Source organism: Barbus barbus, assembly GCF_936440315.1.
Source record: "Barbus barbus genome assembly, chromosome: 27".
Taxonomy (NCBI): Eukaryota; Metazoa; Chordata; class Actinopteri; order Cypriniformes; family Cyprinidae; genus Barbus; species Barbus barbus.
The window spans coordinates 26,111,001-26,138,704 of record NC_136755.1 but is presented as its reverse complement, the minus strand read 5'-3'; the positions used below and the strand labels follow the sequence as shown (position 1 = coordinate 26,138,704).

At 42.3% G+C, this 27,704-nt stretch overlaps 1 protein-coding gene across 2 annotated transcripts in view; it reads right to left on the bottom strand.

Annotated features, from left to right (window-relative positions):
• LOC306847349 (KH domain-containing, RNA-binding, signal transduction-associated protein 3-like) overlaps positions 1–27,704 on the bottom strand; it is a 185,822-nt gene that overhangs the window by 78,105 nt on the left and 80,013 nt on the right. For both annotated transcript variants that reach the window (XR_013782149.1, XM_079381256.1), the window contains exon 2: positions 12,275–12,393. Coding sequence is in view for 1 of the 2 variants with exons in the window: in XM_079381256.1 (XP_079237382.1) it covers positions 12,275–12,393 (119 nt within the window). In the remaining variant the exon portion in view is untranslated. The remainder of the gene's footprint in view (positions 1–12,274; positions 12,394–27,704) is intronic.

The window sequence follows — 27,704 nt, the reverse complement described above, 5'->3', positions numbered from 1 at the left end:
AGGTACTTCAGAGAATACCATAGTTTAACCACAGTACACTTAGCAAAAGTATGATACTACAGTCATGGCAAAAAAAAAAATATGAGCACCCTTGGTAAATATGATCAAAGAAGGCTGTGAAAATTAATCTGCATTGTTACTCCTTTTGATCTTGTATTAAAAAAAATCACAAAAATCTAACCCATCATTGGATAATAAGAATTTAAAATGGGGGAAAATATCATTATGAAATAAATGTTTTTCTCAAATACAAGTTGGACACAATTATTGGCACCCCTAGAAATTCTTCTGAGTACAATATCTCTGAAGTATATTCCCATTCATATTCACAATTTTGAGCACTCCAGGGTGATTATAAACATGAAATTATCCAGCCATGGCTTCCTGTTTCACAGAAATATAAATAGGAGGGAAAACAAAGCCCAAATTCCCTTAATCATCCATCACATTGAGAAAAAACAAAGAATATATTTCTGATGTGCAGCAAAATATAACTGAGCTTCACAAATTAGTGAAGTGGCTTTAAGAAAACAGCCAGAGCAGTGAAAATTCCCATTTCCATCATCAGGGCAGTAACTAAGAATTTCCAATCAACATAAAATGTTACGAAACTGCCTGGAAGAGGACGTGTGTCTATATCGTCCTAATGCACGGTGAGAAGGAGAGTTTGAGTGGCTAAAGACTCTCCAAGGACCACAGCTGGAGAATTGCAGAAAATAGTTGAGTCTCGGGGTCAGAACACCTTAAAAATAATTGTACAATTGTACAACCGTACAATAATCCAAGCACAAACTTCAAAAACAGCACAAAAATGGGTCACTGAGCACAAAACCAAGCTTCTGCTATGGCCATTCCAGTCCTCTGACCTGAACCCTGTAGAAAATGAGTGAGGTGAACTGAAGAGAAGAAGCACCAACATGGAGCTGTGAATCTAAAGGGTCTGGAGTGATTCTGGATGAAGGAATGGTCTCTGATCTCTTGTCAGGTGTTCCCTAACCTCATCAGGCATTATATGAGAAAATTTAGAGCTGTTAAACTGGCAAATGGAGGTTTCAAAAAGTATGAATAAAAGGGTGCCGTTAATTGTGGCCAATGTATATTAGAGAAAAACATTTATTTCATAATGATATTTCCCCCCATTTAAAATTCTTATTATCCGATGAAAGGTTAGATTTTTGTGATTTTTTTTAATAAAAGATCAAAAGGATTAACAATGCAGATTAATTTTCACAGCCTTTTTTGATCATATTTACCAAAGGTGTCGATATTTTTGGCCATGACTGTATGTTATTTTGGACCTATATCATGGTAGCACAAAGACCATGGTAAACTAATTCAAGCACATACTGTATTTTAAAGTACCACAGTATTACCATCCAATACCATATGGTATAATGTTACCACCACAGAGCTTACTGATTATTACTCATGATCTAAAGCAGCAAACCGCTTCTATGCACATGATGGACAGTGGGAAGCATTTGGCAGACAATTGGCCATAGTCTGTGGTTGAAGCAATCTGATGATCATCCAGTTAAAGCCAGAGACTCCGGAACAGAAGACAATTATATTCACAACACTACAGCGCACAAACGCATCCTCCAGCTAGATCATTCGACTCACTGCACTGTGACAAATTTCATAATGAATAGATAATAATGTCATTATATGGTCCAGCTATAATGGAGCCACAGAGCCAACATGCTCCATGATCCACAAACATCTCGGGGCAACTGGGGGCTCCTGTGGGTGCCGAAGTCAGGAGTAAAGCTATAATTGTGTTTAATAACACAAGCTGGCATTTGGGTTTGAGTAATATTTACAGTGTAGAGATCTGGATGGAGACTCAATTGAAGCATAATGATGCTGTTAACAAGTCCTGTGACCTGACACAACCAGTGAGACCAAACCCAACCGGAACGCTAAACTAAATTAAATGTAGGGGTGTCCCCGACTAAGGATTTTCATAGTCGAATCATAATTTTCGAATCTTGCCGATAGTCGACTGATAGTCGATTTGGGGGCGGGGGGAAATGCAAGAGTCAAGTCAGACATTAGACAGTCATAATTACTGACGTTAACGCACAGGGGAAATGTGTAACTGACGCCTCGCAGATACAAAAATAATGTTTTATGTTTTGATTAAAAGATAGTTAACATTAAACATCAGCGAAACCCTAAGAATTCACAATATTTTGTTTGCAATAGTGCTCTCATTATAACGTTATGTATATGACAGTTAGTAATGTTCTGCATTTCTGTTTTGAGCTGCGCGCGCTGAAGATGAGCAGTAGAAACATTTGAAGCATTTGATAGCAGGTTTTTAATCTATGGGATTTAACTCATCATTTTTTACACATAGAATACGCTTCGTTATTTATACAACATAACGTTAATATTACAACTTATAGGCAATCTGCACAAAATGCCCCGAATGCAGAATTGAACGTGTCTGCGTGGCTCTGAATTAACTCTTGTTGTGGACGCGTTCTTCACGCAACAATGTGCAGAAAACACGGCAACTAAACTCTAAAAATTCACAGAGTTTTATTAAAATAGTGTTCTCATTGTAATGTTATGTATATGACAGTCCCAGTCAGTTATTAATATTCTGCATTGTTGTTTGTAGTGCTCGTGCTGCGCGCTGACGAAATGTACTACAATGAAGCGCTTTACCGCAACTCAACCAAATGCATCTAATACGAGATAAATAATACTATATATATATGATATACAGTATCTCGCAGAAGTGAGTACACCCTTCATATTTTTGTAAATATTTTATTATATCTTTTCATGTGACAACACTGAAGAAATGACACTTTGCTACAATGTAAAGTAGTGAGTGTACAGCTTGTATAACAGTGTAAAATTGCTGTCCCCTCAAAATAACTCAACACACAGCCATTAATGTCTAAACCGCTGGCCACAAAAGTGAGTACACCCCTAAATGAAAATGTCAAAATTGGGCCCAATTAGCCATTTTCTCTCCCTGGTGTTATGTGACTCATTAGTGTTACAAGGTCTCAGGTGTGAATGGGGAGCAGATGTGTTAAATTTGGTCTTATCGCTCTCACTTTCTCATACTGGTCACTAGAAGTTCAACATGGCACCTCATGGCAAAGAACTCTCTGAGGATCTGAAAAAAAGAATTGTTGCTCTACATAAAGATTGTGTAGGCTATAGGAAGATTGCCAAGACCCTGAAACTGAGCTGCAGCACAGTAGCCAAGACCATACAGCGGTTTAACAGGACAGGTTCCACTCAGAACAGTCCTCGCCATGGTCGACCAAAGAAGTTGAGTGCACGTGCTCAGTGTCATATCCAGAGGTTTTGTTTGGGAAATAGACGTATGAGTGCTGCCAGCATTGCTGCAGAGGTTGAAGGGGTGGGGGGTCAGCCTGTCAGTGCTCAGACCATACGCCGCATACTGCATCAAATTGGTCTGCATGGCTGTCGTCCCAGAATGAAAGCCTCTTCTAAAGATGATGCACAAGAAAGCCCGCAAACAGTTTGCTGAAGACAGGCAGACTAAGGACATGGATTACTGGAACTATGTCCTATGGTCTGATGAGACCAAGATAAACTTATTTGGTTCAGATGGTGTCAAGCGTGTGTGGCGGTAACCAGGTGAGGAGTACAAAGACAAGTGTGTCTTGCCTACAGTCAAGCATGGTGGTTGGAGTGTCATGGTCTGGGGCTGCATGAGTGTTGCCGGCTATGGTTCATTGAGGGAACCATGAATGCCAACATATACTGTGACATACTGAAGCAGAGACTGGGCCGCAGGGCAGTATTCCAACATGATAACGACCCCAAACACACCTCCAAGATGACCACTGCCTTGCTAAAGAAGCTGAGGGTAAAGGTGATGGACTGGCCAAGCATGTCTCCAGATCTAAACCCTATTGAGCATCTGTGGGGCATCCTCAAACGGAAGGTGCAGGAGCGCAAGGTCTCTAACATCCACCAGCTCTGTGATGTCGTCATGGAGGAGTGGAAGAGGACTCCAGTGGCAACCTGTGAAGCTCTGGTGAACTCCATGCCCAAGAGGGTTAAGGCAGTGCTGGGAAATAATGGTGGGCACACAAAATATAGACACTTTGGGCCCAATTTGGACATTTTCACATAGGGATGTACTCACTTTTGTGGCCAGCAGTTTAGAGATGAATGGCTGTGTGTTGAGTTATTTTGAGGGGACAGCATGTACACTGTTATACAAGCTGTACACTCACTACTTTACATTGTAGCAAAGTGTCATTTCTTCAGTGTTGTCACATGACAAGATACAATAAAATATTTACAAAAATGTGAGGGGTGTACTCACTTCTGTGAGATACTGTATATAAACCGGCTGAAATGTTTTGAAATCACTTGTACCCTACCTGATTGAAAAGATCCAGTCTTTCACTCTGCCTGTGTCAGTTTGAGTCTTGTTAAAGATATAAATCCCTGCCGCCAAGATCCTCCTCTGTCGGTCACAGATTATGGAAAGTGAAATTTAAATCTATAGGGGTGGTTGGACTTATTCACGCACGTTAAAATATTTATCTAAAGCTTATTTCTTTTCAGATTCTTATTTACAGCATTATCTTAATCGACTGTATTTTAACTTATTGGGAGAAAATCTGTAGTTCTATGTGAAATCAGAGCACCCCCATATAGCCAAAATGGCACTATCATAAGACCCCGCGAATATTCGACTGTGAGATTGGGAGTCGAATTAGGCTTCTCCCATCGAAGCATTGAATCGTCGACTATTCGGGGTCACCCCTAATTAAATTAAATTAAATTAAATTGTAAAAATAAAATGTATTATAAAATAAAATTAAATAATCATTCGCTTAGGTTTAGTGATTTGAACAAGTCTTGAAAGTCAACAGACATTTCAAAGTTGAAAGTGAGCTGTTTTGGCTAGTGGTTGGCCAACCTAGCAACACCCTATCAAATCAAATCAATAAGTATCATTATTGGTTTAAGGTTAGTGATTTAAATAAGACAAAGTTAAATTTACACTTGAAGGTAGCCTGTTTCGACCTGGTTCGGGTGAACCACAAACACCCTGGCAACCACTCAAAATTTTTGCACTTGGAGTTTTGCACTTGTAAGAACCACTTATATTTCCTTAAAAATAAATAAATAAATAAACTAAGCAGACCAAGACATGCAAATTGAGCTCTGATTCAGAATATTGCAGCAAAATTAGTTACATTCATTCAAATTGAAAATTTAATATGAATACCTATAATAATAATAATATATTTTTCCATTAATTACAAATTCAATCTCGATGGAATTCTGGGTCTTTTTGGTCTCAGATTAGGTACCAGACCTCTAGTATGGGCAAAAAAATCAGAGTAGAATGTGTGTATCTGTGTGTGTGAGAGATGTTTTACCCTTCACAGCACACTCCCTCTGGGATCCCAGAGCCCATTTACAAACCCTTTTCAAAAAATAGCTCACACACACATTATCACTCTCTGAATGCATGTGTGCACACACATAGCTACTCGAATACATATACATCATATATAGGTGCACAGAAGTGTGTCTGCGAAAGCCCATCTGTCCTCTTGTTAGGAAAATGAGTGGTTCATCTCTGAAGTGGCCAATTCACTTCTTATAATCGGTTTTATATGCTACCACTGTTTTGTAAAACTTCAAGTAAGCTATATATATATATATGTAATAATAGCGGCTCCCTGATCACGATGCCGGCTCAACATCGTGATGTGTATCAGCCATCGGCGATGGACAATGACATCGTCTATCGGCCCAACCCTAATATACACATCACGATGTTGAGCCGGCATCGTGATCAGGGAGCCGCTATTATGTCTGGCACTGAAACTGCTTGTTGCGCAATCGCTTTTTAGTTTCACTTTCACTTTTGAGATTCACGATCGCACATACTCTGTTTATACAATGGAGTTGCAGTATTTACCGCACATTTTACAAGATCAGATGTTTGTCAGTTGAGCTCGGGATCTGCAAATCATTCGCCATCATGTCAAGCTGGTCGCACAGAAGCTCAGCCGCATCGAGCCACGTCTTAAAATTTTTTTGAATCGTTGCTTGGCGCCGCAAACAGACACAGAATAGCGCCGCTAATAGTGCGTACGCTCATAGAAAATGTGTTTGAATTTGAAAGATGTGGCGTGACGCTGCTCTTCTCGTCCAGCGACCAGCTTCAGTTATCTCTCCTTACTCTGTCTGTTTATGTGGTAAGTGAAATTTTATGTACTGTAACACCGTTGGCAATCGTTATTTGTTTTCCTTGCTGTTCTGAATAGAGATTTACGCTTTGGGCACACCCCCTAGCTCCCCCGATGTCATCGTCCATCGCAATGTTTCACTACAGATGCCAATTTTGTAGACATCGCCCAACCTTAATGTATATATATATATATATATATATATATATATATATATATATATATATATATATATGTGCATGCAGGGTGCAAACTACGGGGGAGCTAGGGGGAGCTTGGCTCCCCTTAATAAGACATGGGCTCCCCTGAAAACGTGATTTGTGAAATTTTTAGGGGGTCTCAAAAAATATTGACAGTGTGTTATTTTGACGTGAAATTTGAGTTTTGTGTAATGTGATCATTGTGGATTATTATGCGTAAAATTGCAAAAATATAATTCATTCATGCATGACGGCGATTTAAACCTAATTCACTTCAATAAAGATAACTTTACATGTTATTCTTGTCATGAGCATCAAGGTGTGGGGGCGCTGCGGTGCAAATTCATTCCACTCATGTTTAGTGCATGTCAACTCAAAGATTCGTAGAAAAAATATAAATGTTGGATTCAACGTTGGCCGTAGATCTGTGCGCGCATTCCTTGAAATCCATTCTGCAGTTAGCATCATATAGCTACCATGAGCACAAGGCAGTTTAATTAGTTAAGTTTTGATTCACCTGCTGCAAGACCTGTTAGCTCACCTCCCGCCGCGCCGGGATGACAACCAAGAAGTAAGTCATTGCAATTTTTATAACTAATTATAATTAAAATTTATTTGATCAAAAACAGTAAGAAAGGAATAATGTGAAATATTTAGCGAATTTAAATTTTTTTTTAAAAATTTTGTTTTCTATTTCAGTACAATTTAAAATGCAATTTATTCCCTTGATGTCAAAGCTTAACTTTCAGCAGACATTAGTCCACTCTTAATTTTTTATCAATTATTATTGGTACTCAAATATTATGAATCGGTTCTTAATATTATCAATGTATTAAAAAATATGAATAGTTTTTGCTGTTTAATATTTTTCTGAAAACTGTGACACACTACCATTCAAAAATTTGGGGAAAGTAAAAAAAAAATTGAAAAAAAGAAACTAATACTTTTATCTAGCAAGGATGCATTAATTTGAACCAAAGTGACATTTAACCCTCTACCGCACACATTATGATAGACCTATAAAAAATATATATTTGACTCTTTTTCTTTTCTTGGAATGGCTTAACTTGAAATGCTGTAAAAAAAAAAAAAAAAATGGGGAAAAAATATTATTTTAAGGTACTTTATGCCATACGGCAACAACATACAATAGTGGATCTAACTTAGAATAAGTGTAAGTTTACTTATAGTTAATATTTTTCCTCAGAAATGTTTGTGGTGATTCAACTGGTGTTATTATAAGCTTTAACACAGTACTTCTAACCTTATACATACTTTCCAACAACTTCTGCTTTTATTTATTCCATTCTTTTTAGCTGAATAATGCTTTATATTCTTTAAATTTTATTACATTTTTCATGAATATTATTTAAATTTAAAATTTACACAGTTAAAACAAATATAATACTGTTTATCATGTATCATAAAACACTGACATACAAGCAAAAACACTGAAGTTTATGAAAATTTAACATTACGCAATCTCGTGAGAGGAAAACTATGAACTTGAGGCTTGAGAAACAAATACATTTGATTTTTGAATTTACCAAAAACTAATTTCATAAAAACATTTTTCAGTAGTGAATGTGTCATAACTTATCTGAGGTGATCTTTACGATTTTTTTGTGCATGTGACACGGGCTGGTCCTTGTTTGTTACTGACATTTTAGTTTGCTTTCAGCGACTACTGACAAGAGATGGCAGTCTATTAGAAATCGCTCCACAGAAAAAAAACTGCATGTCATGTGACTTAACCAAAGTACATCATTAGCTAAACTAAGTCGTAAGTCCTAATGGTTAAGGATTCGGACTCGTAATCCAAAGGTTGCGGGTTCGAGTCTCGGGCTGGCAGGAATTGTAGGTGGGGGGAGTGAATGTCCAGCGCTCTCTCCACCCTCAATACCACGACTGAGGTGCCCTTGAGCAAGGCACCGAACCCCCAACTGCTCCCCGGGCGCCGCAGCATAAATGGCTGCCCACTGCTCCGAGTGTGTGTTCACGGTGTGTGTGTGTGTTCACTGCTGTGTGTGTGCACGTTGGATGGGATAAATGCAGAGCACGAATTCCGAGTATGGGTCACCATACTTGGCCGTATGCCAAGTCACTTTCACTTTTAAGGTCTTCTCTTTCCAACAAAAAAAACGAGAATGTTCTCTTAAAGAGACAGTGGCAAGGAAATTAACAAAATGTATGTTGCCAAATAGCTACACCATGCGGTAGAGGGTTAAGACATTTATAGTTATATAAGATTTCTATTTCAAATAAGTGTTGTTGTTTTATACTTTCAATTAATCAGAGATCATGTGACAGTGAACACTGGAATTTCAGCTTTATATCACAGGAATAAATTAAATTTGACAACATATTCAAATAGAAAACAGTTGTTTTAATAATATTTAACAATATTACTGTTTTTAATCAAATAAATGCAGCCTTGGTGAGCATAAGATACTTCTTTGAAAAATGTTAATAAATTATAAATATTCCAAACTAAGATACATATTTAATTTATTTCTTATACAGAAAATATCAGTAGCTCAGTATAACAATGAAAGTGAATGGAAATGGAAATTATCATTATGATAGACAAAAAACATGAGCACATGCTATTCTCCTTCCACATGTCCTGTTCATTTACTCATCTCTTTCGTCAATGAAACGCCTCCTCAAACAATGACATAAACACGCTGTTCTAATTATCATCTAGCTAAAACCTTTCACGGCCCTAAAAGAGTTTTTTTTTTTTCTTTTATCTACATCTGCTGCTTAAATTTCTCTGTTTCTCTCTTTTCTCCTGCTGTTTGTTGTGCTTTCACCCTCCCAGGATGGAACGGTGTGAATTAAAAACCACGCAAACAAAGAAGCCCATTAAATTACATTGAGAGAACTACGAAAGCACAGACTAAATGAGGAACAGAAATAATTGTTCCTTGTGTGTGAGTCCTTTGGATAATATATGCATGTCTCACACACACACACACACACACACAAACACATACACACATGCTCAGTGGTATGATAATGTGACAGTCTGCCGCCAAGGTCACGCTCACCTCTACATCTGCGAAGGGAGCAAAAATCATCAAATAACACACTCAACAGCAACGACATGGAAATTAGGACCATTTTCTGAAATCGCCTTGTGCATGCTTCAATATCAAACTCGTGTTCCTATTAACATGTAGCTGCGCTGTGAAGTGCTTTTCATCCTTATGAATGACTGTGGTCTGTATGTATAGTGAAGTGCTGGCGTTTGGAGTCGGGTGATAACATGTTAAACAAATGAAGGACGCAAAGGTTATCAGCTCAGAAGACATGCCTGACATTAAGAATTTGTGTCATTGAATTTACAGCGTCAAATTATTCTACACTATAACATTGCATATAGAAATTGACAAATCACCAATGGATATTTATGAATAATTATGATCAATCAATGATTTCATTAGGGATGTAATGATTCACTCAACTCACGATTCGATTCGATTCACGATTTTGATTTCACGATTCGATTCACGATTTTTTTTAACAAAATGAGATTTAAGACAAATTATAAATTAAATGTGTCCTTTTATTATTGCTTGGACAAAATTTAAATGATTTAAATGTCTTTTTTTTTAAATGAATTGATACATACATATATGACGTTTCAATTGTATTTTCATTAAATACCCCGCGATGAATATAGTTTAAGTCATTGTGGATTTGAAAATGCATTTCGAGCCGAGCACGCCCCCTAGCTGTCAATCATTACATCAAGGCGGGGCTACAGGACGCACAATAGTCAATATTCACAGGCAGGTGAAAAGCGTTTGGTTAATGGTGAATATTGACTATCGTGTGTCCTATAGCCCCGCCTTGATGTAATGATTGACAGCTAGGGGGCGTGCTCGGCTCGGAATGTATTTTCAAATCCACAATGACTTAAACTATATTCATCGCGGAGTATTAAATGAAAATGCAATTGAAATGTCATATTTGTAAGAAAATTAAAAGACATTTAAATCACCATTTTGCTACCTTTGGCTACGAATGCATTTTGAAACGCTCATTGCATTTTGCTACAATTATCCGGTATCACGATGAAAATGCAATCCCAATTGTCCTAACCCCAAGTCTAAATGCATTTAGGAAAAACAGCATTTAAATGATAATTTTACTACAGTTTTTGCTTGGACATGTTAAACATATCTAATCAATTTGGGTAATACATCTTAATTTTGCAACTTATAAAGCTTTAAAATATGTTTTTAATTTGCATATTAAAATGTAGAAAATGGCAAATTTAAATTATATAATTTAATTTTCATTTTCATTTTGCACTAAATGTTGCACACATGAATGGGAAAATGTACATTTAAATACAGAAATACATTGCCATTTACATATTGCATTGCCATTTTGCATATTACATTTCAAATTGAATTTAGATACACATATGCTTCCATAAAAAGCTTCTGCTAAATGACAACATTGAATTGTAATGTAAATCTAAATAACAAAACTAAATTGCAATTTTAAAACAAGCCCCAAATCAAGTAAATAAGTAACACAAATTAAAGAAATCTCTTCATATAAACAAAATAAGGCTTTGTATGTGCTCTTTCCATTTTAAATTAGAGGCAAACACTGCATTTGAATCATGATCAAAACAAAGATGCTGCAAACATGCAACATGAGCAGTTTTTAATCTAAATTAGATTGTATGATTTCGAAATTTGAAGCAAAAACAGAATGGTTTGAATTCAGTTTTGTGAAACTATACATAAAAAATATCTGCATGAAACCGAAACAGCAGACGAGCTGAATGAGACGCAGGTTCACTCTCTGCCAGCAGGTGGCGTTTAAAGCATTTCCTTGGTTTCCGCTGTAAACAAAGCAGCGCTGATGAACTTATGAACTTTAATATGCATTAAAAAGAAAAAAAATACCATCTAAACTTTTATAAAGACAGCAAGTGCCCCTCAGACATACATTCATATAAACTCTGAGTCTTACCCCTAACTGAATCACGATTTGTTTAGCATCTCAACCGATTCATTACATCCCTAGATTTCATTAGAACTGCAAAAATAATAAAGGAATCAGTCATTCAAAAACTAAAATTTACTGAAACCTTCCTAAACCCCTGGTCATCAAAGATGTAGATGAGTTTGTTTTTTCATCACAAATGATTTGGAGTAATTTAGCATTGCATCACTTGCTCAGAAATGGATCCTCTGCAGTGAATGGGTGCCGTCAGAATGACAGTCCAAACAGCTAATACAACATCACAATAATCCACGACTTCAGTCCATCAATTGACATCTTGTGAAGCAAAGTGGTGTCTTTGTAAGACACAAATCTATTATTAAGATGTTTTCACTTCAAACCATAATCCATAATAACACTTCCTCCAGTAAAAACATCCATTGCATGATTTCCCTTCACATCAAAATCCATGTTTAACATGTTTGTTTAGAACTGTTTTGGATTGTTTTCGCTTGTAAAAGCTGCTTGATCTGTGCATATTTCTCTCTTGATTCATACAAGATGATGTTTCACTGGAGAAAACAATATTATAAGCAAAGGTCTCATATTTTAGCAATAGTTTTAGATGCTTTAGTGATGGATTTGTTTCTTATTTGTTGTTTTTTTACTTCATACGACATTAATTGATGGACTCTACTGGAGTGGTGTGGATTGTGATGTTTTTATCAGCTGTTTGGACACTCATTCTGACGGCACCCATTCACTACAGAGTACCCATTGGTGAGCAAGTGATGTAATGCTAAATTGCTCCAAATCAGTTTTGTTCTAGTTGGGTGTAACTACTGTATCGTATCATACACTGAAAAAAAACAGCTTTGTTGTACTTACTTTGGGAAACTGTTTTACTGGGATCAAAATCTTCTGTCCCAGTTTCATGTTCTTGTTGATGACTACATCGATGAACTTCTCATCCTCTTTGTCTTCGTCTTTCTGAACCTTTTCTATTTCTGTTAAGAGACAGGAAGAGTTCGTCAAATCATTATCTGTGTGAATCTCAGGTTCAGATAAGCTCAGATAACAGTCCTGCCATTTTCCCGGTCATTTGTACCAAGCGTATTTTGACTGATCAGTGGACTGTGAAATAGCTTCCATTGGCCACACTGTAATTCAATTGGATGTGCTTATAATCATATCTGATAGACATTTCTCTGTGATTGGTGGATATTTCTGTTGGTGAGGCAAGTGTTGTCTGGTTAGACATTAAAGTGTGTAAATGAGCTCTTCGAACACGCACAGAAGTCTTTGTTGTTGTGGGACACAGTGGGGTGCTGGGATATTAGTCACATTAATGAGTTCTTGTATGAGTGTGGGTACTCGTGATACATTGCATTATTGGGACGGAGTGGGTTTGCAACTCATTGATGTACTTAGTGGAAAACAATATGGAAAAGGTCGTTTCAGAAGCACTGGCAAGAAGATGGGTAATTTGAAATGTCCATCACACATTCAACATCCATATGAACTGGACAGCACTGTGATTAAATGGCTCAATCAAATACAAGATTTATCTTATCCACACAAATGTAACCAGACAACTATTAAAAAAATTTTGCAAGTTCAATTTTTAAACAACTTCATATTGAATTTAGTAACATTTCAGAGAAAATGATCTACAACAGACCAAGGTTTTCAGATCAGAACATATTGATTTGAGTTAGATTTGTGTGCTCTCAAATATTCATCAAAACAGTAAGGGGCTATAAAAAAAATATATTTAAGCAAACGTCAAGCAGGTCTTCTTAGGTTGGTGTGGTACATCTGCGATACAACTTAATTGATATCCCATTGCAATAAACCAGTTCTTTTATAGCTAAAACTTGGCGTCTGAATATGAATTATTTTATGTAACAAGACCTAATTAATAGATAATCTAAAGAATGCAATAGTGCCCACTGCCCACTTTTTCATTTTTCTCATTGGTATTTTTCTTTTTTTTTTTAAGTCTTTGTTTAAGAGTAATAAGACATGAACCAAACTAACTAGCAACACAGTGAATCATCACAAGAACAAAAAAAAAGTGTTTGAAAAAATTGGACACAAAGGTACAAGACTGTGTACTAAAATGGATAGTTCATCCAAAAATGAAAATTCTGTCAATTTTGTGTTCCGAAGTTTAACGAAGATCTTACAGGTTTGGTAATTTTGGATCTTACATGAGGGTGAGTAATTTTGGGGTGAACTATCCTTCTAATGGTTTAATTGATGGCATATGCATTACAGCAGTATTTATCTCATCATATTTTAAAAATATTCATTCATGACAGCAGAATTGATGATGTAAACCTATATTTCTCATGATTCAAAGGAATCTTCATTAATCAGAGGCTCCCAGCTCCCATGAAGCACTGCGAATGCATATTTTACAATGAACATAAAATTGTGTCTATATGCATAATCAACATCTTTCAATGAAAAGTTCTAATTTGATCAACTTTTAATTTGATTATGTGTTCCACAATGATTCCATGGGATTGCTGTTCTTTCCCTTGTTAACAACCTTATAGCTCACAGCAGATCTTTAGAGTTATTGTTCAAAATTTATTCCACTATAGAGAAAATGAATGTGATTTTTACTGGACTGTTGCACTCTATTTGCCTTCAACAGGAACTTGCAGCCACTTGTACAATCAATAAAAACTCAGCTTTTATGTAAAGTCTGTGTCTTAAAAACTAGTGTGACCAACTAGCAGTTAGTCAAGGGTTAATGAGTCTATTTTTGTAGATTCAAAGACCAATTGTTTTTATGTAACCAGTGACCAGTCTCAAAAAAAAAAAAAAAATTGGATGACTAACTTTTAAGCATTTTATGCGACTGGCCACTGGTTCTAGCAGTTTGTAACTTCTTAATAAACATTCCCGAAACGTATCCCAGTAAACCCTAGTCTTTAACTCTTAATGATACTGAGAGCACTTCAAACCAGTTTAAATATGAAAAGCACTTTTAATGTTCTTTTCCACAATCTGTCATCTTGTGATGCTTATTGCACTTCAATATTCAACTCTCTTTTCCATTATTTGTGCTTTGGTGAGGACAGTTTATGCAAAATTAAGACATCCTACATTCCCTCAACTAATCAAGAAAGCACTTCTATTTAAAGAGTTATCAGTACTTAAGTTAGTACTTGATGCTGGGGATTTGATGTCGCCTAGTTAGAGAATGTTGTCATGTCTCATCTGGGATCTGTGTGTCAAACTTTATTATAACATATCAAACTAATATCTACGTATAGCTACTCCGAGAGCTGGGAAGAGAACAACCGCTGCAGTCCTTCCCTGCTCCGTTTCCCAGGTCCACAGAGACAGCAGATTCAGTGGGCTGTGGTTCATCTCATTGTTTCGTATCATTATTCCTGTAGTTGAGGGCACTAAACGCACCCAAGAGAATACTGTGAAAAATATAAATTTCCCTCCTTAGATAACCAGCAGCCTTTCCAACAGAATCTCTATTCAGAAGATTGTGACCTACCAACAAATGTAAGCTCTGCTACAATAATCGCTATATTTTTATTTGAGGATAGACCATAACCTTACACATATACCAAACTAAAAGAAGTTCAACTGATTCCTGCAAATCTGTTTTTTTTTTAATAGTTTCTATGCTTTAATATGCCTAAGCAGGCATATGAAAATATATACATACTACAGGTCGAATTGTTGTGTCTTTGAAAGATATGCTGTCCAAGACTGCATTTATTTGAACAAAAATACAGTAAAAACAGCAATATTATGAAATATTATTAGAATTTAAAATAACGAGTTCAAATCCCGGCTCAAGGAACTTTCCCACCCCCCCACCCCCCCCCACCCTCTCTCTCCCAATTTGCTTCCTGTCAACTCTTAACTATCCTATCACTATGGAAAAAATGCCAAAAATAAATCTTAAAAAAAAAAAAAGAAATACTCGTGGCACTGCACTATATTTCAGAGAATTTTACATACATTTAAACAAGATTGTGGATGGTTCGTGAATAAGATACAGGGGTTTACATTGAAATACGAAAAGCTGAAGTGATGCAGCAGTTCAGCCCTCATTGTTCGGAGAAGATCGGGTCTCAAGACTCCTTATCCTTAACATGTCAAGATAATGTAATTTCCATCCTAAACTCTCAGATTAACATTGTATTTCCAGTCGTGATGAAAGCGTGCAGGGCAGCACAGTATCAGAGCTCAGGTGGGGTGAAATGAATAGCACAACGAAAGAAATTTGGGCTTTTTAATTTAAAATTCATAAGCTGGCATGATTTGTGGGATTTGGACGGACTCCCCCTCAAGACTCCAGCAGAGGAGAGCCAGAAAATGCTCCATTAACTCCTCAAATTTCACTTCCTGCTCACAAAGAAGTGGCAGAAAGAGGAGATTGGCAATAACATCTCAAACAGAAGCTCTGAGAGATGGGAAACGCTCAGAGATCCAGGAACAGACCATACAATTTGGCGTCTGCGTCTAGGCAAGATGAAGAAAAATTAATTTTTCATATACAAAAATAAATAAAGGTCTTGGAAACAAGAAATGTCTGTTTAATACTATCCCAAAAGACAGTATATCATATTTTAAACCTATTTTTTTTTCCATAATATACAACAAATGGAAATGAGTCTGATACTAGTCTGTGCACAGGCCCAAAACAACTTCAGGTTACTGAGGATAAAAGCTTGAAAAAACAATCACATAAAACAACACATGCGTTTAAGAAAACAGCAACAAAAGCATTTTCGGAGGTCTAGAGAACATAGCCATGCTTCTCAAGACAAAATATGTGTCAAACATCCAAACTAATACTGGTCATACTTGACAGAACAGCTGACAAAAGTTGAACATTACACTCTCAAGTACAAAACATTTCTCCACCCTTCTCTTTTCACTGCGCTTTCTTCACCATTCATTTTCTGTTTGTGTAGTCGTGCCCTGTAGAAAACCAAACACAGCACGGGTGCGACCAAAGAGGAGAAAAGCCTGAACCTTTGTGACGGCAAACAATGTCAAAGTGCAGAGAATTTGGTGTCAATCTGCAGCATTCAGCTCTTGAATTCAGCCCGTGTTGCATAAATAAAGCTCTTGTGCTTCTTGAAACGGACACCAACCACAGAATGCTATAGGATTTAACCAGACGAAACAGAGGCCTAAGGTTCTTCAACCTTCTCAAGTGAGGAGTTTTCTCCTCTCTAAATGGAGGTGTTGGCTCAATTCCCATTTCTACCAATTGGCACAAAGTTATGAGGCTCGAAGTTTGAAGAGCTGGGCTTGCAACCAAAAAGCTTTAGGTTTAAACCTTGTAACAGACAAACTATGGGCTCTTACCATTATATGTATTCATTTCACAGATGTTTTCATCCAAAGAAACTTACATATGAGAGAAACTTAAACATAAAAGGCTTTTTCTGCTAAGAAAATAATTATACAAATTCATGCATTGGCAGTTGAATTGTGGCTCACACTATGAGCACGGCAGTTGTAAGACGTGTCAAGGTGAAAATACTTCATCTTTCCTCATGCAGTGCATTAATGTAATTTTCCAAAATTATTTGAGCAATTTATGAGATGTATTCCTTGAATGCAATGTACTGTAAGTCGCTTTGGATAAAAACATTGCATAAGTGCAAAAATCAAGTGCTATGAATTGAGATATCACAAGAAAGAACTTGAGCATACTACATTATTATATTTTCAACTGTAACAATTACCTGGAAAAATAAAAAGACATTAACATTCTGAAAACTAGCCAGTTATTATTTTAATAAGAGCTTGCTTACGAATTCCGAACTTGATCATTAATTTGACCATTCAAAAAGCTGACTGTATTAATAAAACATTATATTTAGCTTTAATTATGTAATATAAAATTCACTTATGCTAATTTAGCATCAATTTCTGATCTCTGAAGGATTATGTGACACTGAATACTGGAGTAATTATGCTGAAAATTCAGCTTTACATCACAGGAATTGCATTTTAAAATATAACACAACAGAAAACAGTTATTTTAAATTGTAATCATATTTCACAATATTACTGTTTCCTATTTTTAAGTACATGAATGCAGCTTTGTTGAGCATAAGAGACTTCATTAAAATATTTAAAAACCGTAATGTTTCCAAACATTTGAGAAGTGCTGTGTCTGTCGCTGTGTACAGAATATATACAATACAATTATTTAGTATTTGTTCCCAATTTAATAGTGACAAACAAGCAATTTCGTCACCTAGAGTACCATATACAAGATAAGACAGCCAACATCTCTCAGAAAAGCTAAACCTGTCACAAAAAAACAAAGACGAAGTGATAATGTTCCTTATACAGTATTTTCACATCGGTGCTGAGAATATTGCACATATGTGTGCCACATGGATTGTTCAAAGGAAAAAAAACTATATGATTCAAGATTCGTTTAGCCAAGATTAAATTTTCCCTTGAGGCAAAAACTGGAAGAACACAAATTGCAGCAATGTATTATGTTGCAAGACAAAACTAACCAACTGGTGAGTAACTCTAGCCATTTTTTACATGCATTCATCGCTTGGCGAGAAATCGTTTCAGACCATGCCAGTATCTCAGCATCCAAAACGCAACATATTCAAGCCACAACTCCGCTTATAGTCCTGGGCTGACATGGAAGGCACTTCTAAAAGGACAAAATGTTAGTCTAAAACCAAGAGACAAAAGCTTTCTTAGCTCCATGTTTATATTTATCGGCTGAAAGTAGCATGCAGAACATTTTTGAGCTAGTTATTGATTTCTAGTTCTGTTTTTATGGTTGCACGCAGTCCAGTTCTCGGCCTGGCCCGTGGAACGTCGGCGTAACAGAATAGCAGCAGAAAATGAAAAATAAGATACGTGTTGTGAAACGCTTCAGACCGCTTTTTCAAGAGTGGGCTGGCGTGACAGATCGCAGATCAATACCAGCGGCTGCCCGCTGTCATCGCCCCATATCACCCTGCCCACATCTCATTCCTGCAACCCTCCCTCTGGACCCCGACCCGCTCAACGCTGAGAAAGAAAGAAAAATGGCTATAGATTTCCATGACAACCAACACATTTCTTTGTTTTTCCCTCTGGAAAAGCATGTTGCGATGTGATGTGTTAAAGCTGCAGACTGGAGTGACAGAGAGTGTGGCCTCCGAGGCTCAAACACTCGCTTTCTCAACGGCTTTCAAAGCGGTTTCAAATGTGGCACCGTTTCAGCAGGCCCTGACAAACACCAGCATCTCTCCATATGGAAATGTAACTAAATCATTGCAATCTTCAGGGCATTTCTTTGCGTCATAATCTCTGGTGTCTCTCTTGCACCACGCCGCGTTCCCACAACGCGCTCGGATTGTAAAGCAAATGAGCGCGAGGCAGAATGGAAATATATTTCTTCATTATGAAACAATTCTGTCTACAGGCAAAGCTGTAATGAAAAGCATATAAGTCACAGGGAGATGGTGACGGCGGCGCAGCGGGAGGTCTCACTCGCAAGCACGTACGATGATCTACTTTCTATGAATTTAGATATTTCTGCAGCTGCTTTCTAATAAAAAATCATGAATCGGTTTGCACGAATACAATCCATCCTAAATAACAAAGACAAGGCTGTGTTTTATAGTAAATATGCAATAGGGATGGACAGCGTGAGCAAAAACTTTCATCATGGTACAAATCATTTTGCATTGTGGTAAGTGTATATCACAATTGAATTGAAATTTATTTGACAAGTTTATAAACTGTACAAAATACAAGTATCCCATACACTTTGAAAAAACTGTTGAGGATAAAAACACAAAGCTATTGGCTTATTTCACAATGTAGTTATTTTTGTTGGAAATTCACTGCAAGAAATGGCTTTTATATTAAACAAACATGTGTTAATGCTTATTTTTGGGTAACAGTATGAATTAAATACTTTACAAATGAGATTTGATTTCATTTGTTTCACAAGCACAAATCAAAGAATTATTAGCAAATACACTACTGGTAAAATGTTTGGAATAATTACGATTATTTTATGTTTCCTATGCTCATAAAGGCTGCATTTATTTGAACAAAAATACAGTAAAACAGTAATGTTGTGATATAAATACAATTCAAAATAACTGTTTTCTATTTGAATATATTTAAAAATGTTATTTATTCCTAAGATGTAAAGCTGAATTTTCAGCATCATTACTCCAGTCCTCAGTGTCACATGATCCTTTAAAAAATCATTATTATATGCTGATTTGGTACTCTTTTATTAATTATTATTGGTGCTCTGCTATTAATAATGGTTCTTATTATTATCATTATTGAAAACAGATTATACTGAATTAATTTTTTGTGGAAACTGTGATCGTCTCTTTAACATTATAAAAGTATTTAATGTGACTTTTAATCAATTTAATGTGTTCTCACTGAATAAAAGTACGTCTTTCTTTCTTGTGTAAACTTGTTCTTTTAAATTATAATATTTCATAATATCATGGTCATGGTTTTATTGTATTTTTGATCAAACGTCTTTCAAAAACACATTTTTTTTCTTTTTTTTTTTCTTTTTGACCAGTTGTGTAGAGAGAAAATTATCAGAGATAAAGACTATTTGCAAAAAATATTCTAACGGTAAAAAGGAGCATGGAAAATGGTTATGAAAAACTAAATCACATTTTGGCGCAAGAAACACTGACTGACATAAAAAATGGATTTCAGGAAAAAAAAGAATGTATATGTATCTAATATACAAGTCCATTCACACTTCCATTCATAAAATGTTTCATTGCTAACATGGAAGAAACATTTTGGCTTACAGACACATAAATAAAAATCACTAATAACTAGGGCTGAGCAAGTTAATAGGTTATTATGGCGTTAACACATTAATTGATTAACGCCAACAATTACTTTTTCCCGCATTAACGCAGTTTTTTGTTATAATGAAAGTCTGTTGCTCACCGGCTCTGAATACACATACAGACAAACCATGGGTTACAGGAGGGGTGGGATGTTGATCAGTACTGGCTTGGGATGGGTGTCATCATGCGTCTCAACCAATCAGAACATTTGGGGTGGGCCTAATGCTGCCTTCACATGCTATCGGAAATTTCCTATATCCCACTTATGAAGTCGTGATTACGAGCGTGTTGTATTCAAGTGCTTTAATGTCAGAAAGAATAAAATGTAGCATCCCATTGGTTGAATATAATATAAACAATCACAGCGCTATACATGCAGTTTGCTGACAATTCTGGAATTTCGGTCAAATACATGCTTATTTCACTGCTTATAAAACGTCTCAGGTTACGTATGTAACGTCTCGGTTACGTACGTAACCCTCGTTCCCTGATGGAGGGAACGGAGACGTTATGTCGTGACGACATAGGGGATTTACTTGGAAGCCCCAATCATCTCTGACTTAAGAGAAAACGCCAATGAAATTGGCTAGTGGATTTTGCATACCTGAGCCACTCCCCGTGCATACGGGTATAAAAGGGCGACAGGTGCATCCACTCATCCGGTTTTACCCGCTGAGGAGCCGAGAACGTGTCCCTGGCAACCAGCGATGGTTCAAGATTGTGGCATGGGGACATAACGTCTCCGTTCCCTCCATCAGGGAACGAGGGTTACGTACGTAACCGAGACGTTCCCTATCTGTCGGTCACTACGAGTTATGTCGTGACGACATAGGGGTCATATGGAAAGCGCCACAACCTGAACCCCGTCACGACCTTGTGCATGCAAATGTTGACAAGCTAGTGCGTGACAGACAAATGCCATGCGAAGGTCGCAACCTTCCCATCGCCCCAGCGCAAATTCGCTAACCTTGGTGCCCGCAGGGACCACTGAGTACATTGCTGCTGGAGATAGCCAAGCCGCTGTTCCTTTCCCCAAGAAATCGGAAGGGATTTCGACCTTCTATGAAAGACTGCTTCAAGTCTTTCCTATTTGTTGTTACAGCTTGGCGGTAACGACGGGGAAGCGAGCCTTCCGGAGAAGGGCGCTACGGAGGCCACATCCTGCCCGAAGGGAGGTAACATGTGGAGACACTGATATGGACTGACCCAGGCCTGGGGCAGTACTACATACGACTGGACCCTGGGGCAGATCCTACCTAGGAGTAGGGAGGAGGGCTGCCAGCAGGGCCTGACAGAGCTCTGCCAAAGGGAAGACACGGGTTTACCGTGAGGGAAACCGTACCGTGGATGAATACACGTGTGGGATTACCCGAAGGGAATCAGGCCATACGGACACCTAGCCGAGTACAGGGGCTGACCGGAGACCCGGGCGAGCTAGCACCAGTACTGGGCCTGGCGTCAGACTGCTCCGCCCAGTCTGACTGCCGGGGGTGCTGGAGGTCTCCACCAGGGTTCGCCGTCCGGGGAACTGAACTGGAGGAGGAAAACAGGCGCTCGTATCCCCGGGTGAGGGGGAATGGCGCAGCAAGCGTGACACCGGCCAACTCTTCCCGCCACTTACCTGTTACCCAACACACGGGAAGAGACTGGCTCCACGCGGAGACTGTAAAATCTCGCGAAGGTGTTCGGTGTCGCCCAGCCCGCAGCTCTACAGCTGTCTGCCAAAGAGGCGCCGTGCGACCACGCATAGGAGGAGGCAACACTCCATGTGGAGTGAGCCCTCACCCCAAGGGGGCACGGCTCGCCTTGGGATTGGTACGCCAAGGCGATGGCCTCCACTATCCAGTGGGCCAACCTCTGCTTGGAGACAGCCTTCCCTTTCTGCTGACCTCCGTGGCAGACAAAGAGCTGCTCAGAGCTTCTGAAGCTCCGGGTGCGGTCCACGTATATGCGCAATGCTCTTACGGGACACAGCAACGCCAAGACTGGATCTGCCTCCTCCGAAGGCAGTGCTTGCAGGTTCACCACCTGATCACGGAAGGGCGTGGTGGGAACCTTGGGCACGTATCCCGGCCGGGGTCTCAGGACAACGTGAGAGTAGTCCGGCCCGAACACAAGGCACTCTTCGCTCACCGAAAATGCTTGGAGGTCCCCGACCCTCTTGATGGAAGTGAGCGCGGTCAGGAGCGCTGTCTTAGCCGACAGGAATTTCAGCTCGACTGAGTCCAGCGGCTCAAAGGGACCCCTCTGAAGTCCCGCCAGGACGATAGAGAGGTCCCAGGAGGGCATCAGGGGTGGCCTAGGCGGATTCAACCTCCTGGCACCCCTCAGGAACCTCACGATGAGATCATGCTTTCCCACGGACCGGCCGTCCACTGCATCGTGATGGGCCGCGATAGCAGCCACATACACCTTCAAGGTGGAGGGTGACAGCCTACGCTCCAACCTTTCTTGCAGGAAAGAAAGCACTACTCCAATCGTGCATCTTCGGGGGTCTTCCCGGCGAGAAGAACACCAGTTCGCGAACAGACTCCACTTCAGAGCATAGGCTTGCCTTGTTGAAGGAGCTCTAGCCTGAGTGATGGTGTCTACCACGGCCTGTGGTAGACCACTTAAGTCTGCCGCGTCCCGTCCAGGAGCCACACCTGGAGGTTCCACAGATCTGGACGCGGGTGCCATATGGTGCCGAGCCCCTGAGAAAGGAGTTCCTTCCTCAGAGGGATACGCCAGGGAGGGGCTGTCGCGAGGAGAATGAGTTCCGGAAACCAGGTCCGGGTGGGCCAATACGGCGCGACCAGCAGGACCTGCTCCTCGTCCTCCCTGACCTTGCACAGTGTCTGTGCGAGTAGGCTCACTGGGGGAAATGCATACTTGCGTAAAGCCCGAGGCCAGCTGTGTGCCAGTGCGTCCGTGCCGCGGGGCCCCTCGGTCAGGGAGAATATAGCTGGCAGTGGGAGGACTCGCGGGAAGCAAACAGGTCTACCTGAGCTTCCCCGAATCGACTCCAGATCAGCCGGATCGTCTCGGGATGGAGTCGCCACTCTCCGAGAAAGTGAGCTGTCGTGAGAGCGCATCGGCCGCACGATTGAGCTCCCCCGGAATGTGGACAGCGCGCAGCGACCTGAGCTGCGTGTGACTCCAGAGGAGGAGATGGCGGGCGAGCTGTGACATGCGGCGTGATCGTACACCTCCCGGCCGGTTGATGTACGACACAGCCGCAGTGTTGTCCATGCGGACCAACACATGCTTGCCCAGCAGCAGTGGCCGAAACTGCCGCAAGGCCAGATGCACTGCCAACAGCTCCAGGCAGTTGATATGCCAAAGCAGTCGAGGCCCTGTCCAGAGCCCCGAGGCTGCCTGCCCGTTGCATGTAGCGCCCTAGCCCGTACTGGAGGCATCTGTTGTGACAACAACATGCCAGGACACTTGTTCTAAGGGCACCCCGGCCCGTAGAAAAGCACGGTCCGTCCAGGGGCTGAAGGAGCGGCAACACTCGCGCGTGATACTCACCCGAAGTGAACCGCGGCGCCATGCCCACCTCAGGACTCGGGAGTGCAACCAGTGCTGAAGTGGTCTCATATGAAGCAATCCGAGCGGCGTGACCGCAGCTGCGGATGCCATATGCCCCAGGAGCCTCTGAAACTGTTTCAGTGGCACCACAGTCCTGCCTCTGAAGGAACTCAGGCAGTTCAGCACTGATTGGGCGCGCTCGTCCATGAGGCGCGCCGTCCTACTCACCGAGTCTAACTCCACACCGAGAAAAGAGATTCTCTGCCCAGGGGAGAGCTTGCTCCTTTCCCAGTTGACCCGAAGCCCCAACTGGCTGAGGTGCCGTAACACCAGCTCCCTGTGATCGCACAACTGCTCTCGGGACTGGGCCAGAATGAGCCAGTCGTCGAGGTAGTTGAGGACCCTGACGCCCACTTCCCGTAGCGGGGCAAGGGCGCCTTCAACGCCCTTCGTGAAGACACGGGGAGACAGGGAGAGCCCGAAGGGGAGGACCTTGTACTGCCATGCCCGACCTTCGGACGCAAACCGTAGGAACGGTCTGTGTCGCGGAAGGATCGAAACATGAAAGTAAGCATCCTTCAGGTCAATCGCTGCAAACCAATCCTGGGGATTGCACCCCAGGATTGGTCGAAGACCACCGCCTTTCTTGGGTACGATGAAGTAAGGGCTGTAAACCCCTGCCTCATCTCGGCTGGAGGGACCGGCTCGATTGCATCCTTTGCCAGGAGGACAGCAATCTCCTCGCGCAAGACAGGAACGTTCCGAGCTACCACTGAGGTCTCGAGAACGCAGCTGAACTTGGGAGGTCGCCTGGCGAACTGAATCGCATAGCCGAGTCGAATTGTGCGCGTGAGCCACCGAGACGGGCTGGGCAGCGCAAGCCACGCTTCCAGACGCCGTGCAAGGGGCTCCAACGGCACAATCGACGTACCTGCGGTGGTGCAGCGCAGAGGAGTAGGGCTGGATAGTACAGAAGGCAGCGCGTTCTGAAGCATCCTTACCGAACTCCCTAGGTCCCAAAGGGGACTGGCTAGAGGTGCGTGGGGAGGCACCGCGTCCCCGAACCGCACTCTCTTGGCCGCTGGCAAGATGGGTCGCGGGCGAGAGTGAGGAGGCAGTGCGTCGCGCACTGTCAACCCGCGAACCTGATAACCCGGGGAAAAAGGAAATTGCTCTTCTTTTGACAAAGTGGGTACCGCTGGCTTTCTTGAGCCAGCGGCGGAACAGAATGAATGATTCTCCCCCCAACCCTCCTTCGGGGGGAAGGAGCGGCGCTGATCCCGCCATCTCCTGAGATAGAGCAGCTTCCCACACCTCCGGGTTGCCCGTGTCAGGGCCGTTTTATCGCCTCCTTGGACGATATCGGGGCCAGTTGGAACACGGGGGGGGGGGCGCCACGCTCCTGCAAGAGGCTCGACGCCCCAGCACAAGGCGGAGCAGCTCAAAGGGACACAGGAGGGCGCCCACGGTGACCAGCAGACTGGGGCTTGCCCTGTGGCGGAGCGGTGCATCACGCCGGGGCAAGATGTGCTGGACGGCCTCGGTCTGCTGCAGTACTGCCGAGAACTGCTGGGCACAGTCCTCGACAGTGTCGCCGAACAGTCCAGCCTGGGAGACAAGAGCGTTCGAGAAAGTGTACTTTGTCGACTTCGCCCCTCTCCACAGGCTGAGCCACAGACGGCACTCTTGGACCACAAGTGTGTGCACATCGCCTTCCCGAGGCACTGCGCTGTGACTTCCGTTGCCCGTAGGGCAAGGCCAGTCGCTGAGCGCAGCTCCTGCGTCAACCTCGGGTTGGTACTACCCTCGTGCATTTAATGCCTTGGCCTGTGTACTCGCAGGATAGCCGTGGCATGCAGGGCAGGGGCGGCCTGGCCCGCAGCACTATAAGCTTTGGCCGAGAACGGCCATCAGCCTATAGGCTTTGGACGGGAGGCGCGAACGACTCCCCTAAGTGGCGGCGTTTCGCGGGCACAAGTGCACCGCGACCGCTCTCTCCACCTGGGGAATGTCAGCGTCACCCTTAGCCGCCCCGCCATCGAGGGTAGCGAGGATGGAGGAGGCAGACGCGCCGCTTCTGGCCGTAAAAAGGGGCCGTCCACGACTTCATCAGCTCCTCGTGCACTTCCGGGAAGAAAGGAACCAGGGCAGGGCGTGGTCGCGAGCCACAGCCTCTGCCGAGGAGCCAATCATCTCACCGCGAGGGCTCAGGACTGAGAGGTGTGCACGCCTCCAGCCCGATCTCGCGGCGGCCCGGGAAAGCACGGCCGTCAACTCTGGGTCCGATTCGGCGGCGGCCGCGAACCCCGCAGCTGCGCCGAACCTTCATCCTCAGAGGACGATTGCCCATCCCCCGATGCCGCGATCGACATCTAATCCTCTATCGGCGCGCCGAATGAAACTGCTGGGCACGCCGTGAGACGGCACAGCAGAATCACCGGGGAGCCGCACAGAACAGCTGCTGCAGGAGGAGTGAAAGGTCCGTGGGGACTGGCCCGGCGGAAGGCTCTCACTGTAACCCTCAGATCGCCCAGAGCACTAGCCGATGGTTCTCTGCTCGTGGCAGAGAAGCCAGCGCGGGTAGTGACAGAGGGGGCCCCTCCCATCCCCGTGAGGAGAGAGAGGCGCGATCGCAGCGCTGCTATGGTTACACGCTCAATGAACGCATAAACCATCCACGAACGCAGCTTCAGCGTGCTGGAGCCCCAGACACTGAAGACAACGATCGTGGCTGTTTACGGAGGACAGGAAACGACCGCAACCAAGAGGACACGGCCGGAACAGCGTCTTTAAAAAGACGTGAACCGACCATGATTTGCTCTTTTAGGAAATTTGCTCTTTCAGTTGAAGTGCCCAGGGGAATCGCTGCAGACAGGACACCGCTGTTCGCACCGTAACGCCAACCAGAACAGCTTCCAGACAGATGATGAATGGCTTTGTGGAGATCAACACGTTCATCCACTCGGCTCCGAAGCAAAAATCGGATGAGTGGATGCACCTGTCGCCCTTTTATACCCGTATGCACGGGGAGTGGCTCAGGTATGCAAAATCCACTAGCCAATTTCATTGGCGTTTTCTCTTAAGTCAGAGATGATTGGGGCTTCCAAGTAAATCCCCTATGTCGTCACGACATAACTCGTAGTGACCGACAGATAGGGAACCATGGTTCCCTGAAGGGAACGAGACGCTGCGTCGAAAACGCATATGGGAACGCCTTCAGCGTGACCAGGCTCCGAATATGATGTGTAATCAGTCAAACAAGGGCGAGGCGTCACGGGCGGGGTGACGTCACGACCAGGAAGCATATAAGCACGTGCGGCGGAGCCGGCTTCAGCTTCAAGTCATGAAGCAAGCGCTGGCAGGGATGCCGGAAGTGTGGCAACGCGACGCAGCGTCTCGTTCCCTTCAGGGAACCATGGTTACATACGTAACCTGAGACGTTCCCTTCCAGGAACTTCGAGCTGCGTCGAAAACGCATATGGGAACGAGATACCAACGCCGCCAGACTGACAAGTCCCTGCCTGGTGTCAGGACGAAAGGACAGAGGAGCCGGGAGTGGCTCGGATGTCGAGGTCATAGAACCTAACGAAAGTCAGGGGCGTGGACCACCCAGCTGCGTTGCAGATGTCCTGCATGGAACACCTGCCCAGAAGGCCTCGGAGGCCGCCACACGTCGGGTTGAGTGCGCTCTGACTCCCACCGGCGGGGGGAGCTCAGAGGCCTCGTATGCCAAAGCCATGGCACCCACAATCCACCTACTAAGAGGAGGGCTTCGTAGCAGGAAGACCCCTCTTAGGCGGACCATAGCACACGGGCAGCTGGTCCGCTTTCTCCACAGGGAGGACCTGTGGATGTATGCGTCTAGTGCTCGCACTGGACACATACGGTTGTGCTTCTCCTGGTCTGGCTCCCCGAAGGGAGGAGGACAGAAGGCCTGCAGTACGACC